The sequence below is a fragment of the Montipora capricornis genome, chromosome 10, assembly GCF_036669925.1.
Source record: "Montipora capricornis isolate CH-2021 chromosome 10, ASM3666992v2, whole genome shotgun sequence".
In the NCBI taxonomy this organism is placed as follows: domain Eukaryota; kingdom Metazoa; phylum Cnidaria; class Anthozoa; order Scleractinia; family Acroporidae; genus Montipora; species Montipora capricornis.
The window spans coordinates 9375764-9378433 of record NC_090892.1 but is presented as its reverse complement, the minus strand read 5'-3'; the positions used below and the strand labels follow the sequence as shown (position 1 = coordinate 9378433).

The window sequence follows — 2670 nt, the reverse complement described above, 5'->3', positions numbered from 1 at the left end:
TAATTCGAAGAGCCACCCCATAGGGAATTGCACGCATACAATGTGATGGGTGCGAACTCGAAAAAGGTAAATAAAGATGACTGTCGGTTGGCTTAGCATAAATATCAGTGATTATAAACCCATCTTGGAGGTGCAAAGTAAGATCTAGAACGTTGAGGCTACTCTCCGAATATACCAGTTCAAACTTGATTGTGGGATAGAGTGAATTAATATACTCCGTAAATTCTAGCAATTTCGTCAAACCAAGAGTCCAAAGATCAAACACATCATCTCTATCGTCCACCAAAGCATAGGCTTGCTTGCACCTCCAAGTTTAGCCTTCTCATCAATTAATCCCATTGCCAAATCGGCGTAACTACAGGCATTTTTCGGGCCCATGGCAGTGCCATGTTTCTGAATAAAATTTTGATCTGCAAATTGACAATTATTGATTTGAAGACAAATCTCAACGGCTTCGACTATACAATCCGTAGATGGAAATTTATCTTTCCTAGAATCAAGCGCCTTTCTAACAGCTGAGATTCCTAGGTTATTATCAATGTTGGAAACATAGCCACAATCCCAAGATACAAGCAAACTACCAGGGGGTAGGGGACCTTCTCAGCATTTAAAGCCTGAATTTTGTTAATTAGATCACTTGTGTCTTTAACGAATGATGGAAGGTTCTGTGCTAGAGGCTTGAGATAAAACTCGGTGAAGGCAGAAAGTCTTCGATTGACGTTCCACAGCAGGATGTAATTAAGCGGAGTGGATTGCCCTCTTTATGTGTTTTCACATTACCAAGAAGAATATCAAGACAAAATGTTAGGGCAACTTAACAACAACTTGCATTATAATAAGGTGAATAGCGATCCAACACCGGAGCATTTTGAAAAGGTCAAAAATTGGGGACGCAAATGGCTCGGTGAAGGCCAGATAAGTCAAGAGATTGCTACATGGGTACCAATTTGGAACCTAAACCGAGGGTAGCTTTTGGTAATGTGAAAACACATAAAGAGGGCAATCCACTCCGCTTAATTACATCCTGCTGTGGAACGTCAATCGAAAGACTTTCTGCCTTCACCGAGTTTTATCTCAAGCCTTTAGCACAGAACCTTCCATCATTCGTTAAAGACACAAGTGATCTAATTAACAAAATTCAGGCTTTAAATGCTGAGAAAGGTCCCCTACCCCCTGGTAGTTTGCTTGTATCTTGGGATGTTGTGGCTATGTTTCCCAACATTGATAATAACCTAGGAATCTCAGCTGTTAGAAAGGCGCTTGATTCTAGGAAAGATAAATTTCCATCTACGGATTGTATAGTCGAAGCCGTTGAGATTTGTCTTCAAATCAATAATTGTCAATTTGCAGATCAAAATTTTATTCAGAAACATGGCACTGCCATGGGCCCCAAAAATGCCTGTAGTTACGCCGATTTGGCAATGGGATTAATTGATGAGAAGGCTAAACTTGGAGGTGCAAGCAAGCCTATGCTTTGGTGGAGGTATAGAGATGATGTGTTTGATCTTTGGACTCTTGGTTTGACGAAATTGCTAGAATTTACGGAGTATATTAATTCACTCTATCCCACAATCAAGTTTGAACTGGTATATTCGGAGAGTAGCCTCAACGTTCTAGATCTTACTTTGCACCTCCAAGATGGGTTTATAATCACTGATATTATGCTAAGCCAACCGACAGTCATCTTTATTTACCTTTTTCGAGTTCGCACCCATCACATTGTATGCGTGCAATTCCCTATGGGGTGGCTCTTCGAATTAAACGCAATTGTTCTACAGACCAGTTTTTGAACAAGAGATGTGAAGAATATAAAGGATATCTGTGCTCACAAAATTACAGCAAGGAATTAGTGGACAGACAATTTGAAAAAGCATTAAGCAATGACAGGTCCGAACTCTTAACAAAAAGAGTCAAGCCAAAGAAAAAGGTTTTTCCTCTAGTACTTGACTACAACCCAATTCTTCCAGACATCCAGCAGTGATTAAAAAACATTCCCACTTACTTAGATTGTCTCCTGAGCTTTTAGAGATTTTTCCATCAAAGTCGATTTTTCCAGCTTACCGCAGAACAAAAAACCTAAAAGAAATCTTAGCTCCATCTAAATTTCGGAATATTGAAGCCAGAAATGAAACTTGGAAGATGATCGAGGTTGTTGCAAATGTAACAAAAGATGTGACCTCTGTAAACATTTTTTGATTCAAGATACTAAGTTTAAGAGTTTTGCTACGGGCCGCATATATAGGATTAATCAGAAATTAAGCTGTACTTCCAAAAATGTCATTTATTTGGCTGCTTGTAACAAATGCAAAAAGCAGTACGTGGGCTCCACTTCAACAGAATTCAAGGTTCGTTTTCGTAACCATAAATCATCAATGCTTAAGAACAGAAGAACATGTGAGCTGGCGGTCCATTATAATTCTTTTGAGCATCAAATTTGTCAAATTAGTTTCATTATTATCGAACAAATTGTAAACCACAAAAATGCCACCCATCTTGAACAACTGCTCCTCACCAGAGAAGCATATTGGACCTCACAACTCTTTTCATTATATCCACACGGTCTTAACAAAAGGCGTGAATTCAAATCCAAAATCGTATCTGCTACAACAGTTGACTTTGTCTCTATTGTAGTGTAAATTCTTTTCAGCCCAAATTTGTAATCATCGCAAT

General features: G+C 38.9%; 1 protein-coding gene across 1 annotated transcript; it reads left to right on the top strand.

Annotated features, from left to right (window-relative positions):
• Nucleotides 1-935: 935 nt before the first annotated feature.
• On the top strand, nt 936-1790 carry LOC138020239 (uncharacterized). The gene has a single exon (XM_068867254.1). It carries the CDS (start codon nt 936-938, stop codon nt 1788-1790), a length of 855 nt encoding a protein of 284 aa, XP_068723355.1.
• The last annotated feature ends 880 nt before the right edge of the window (nt 1791-2670 follow it).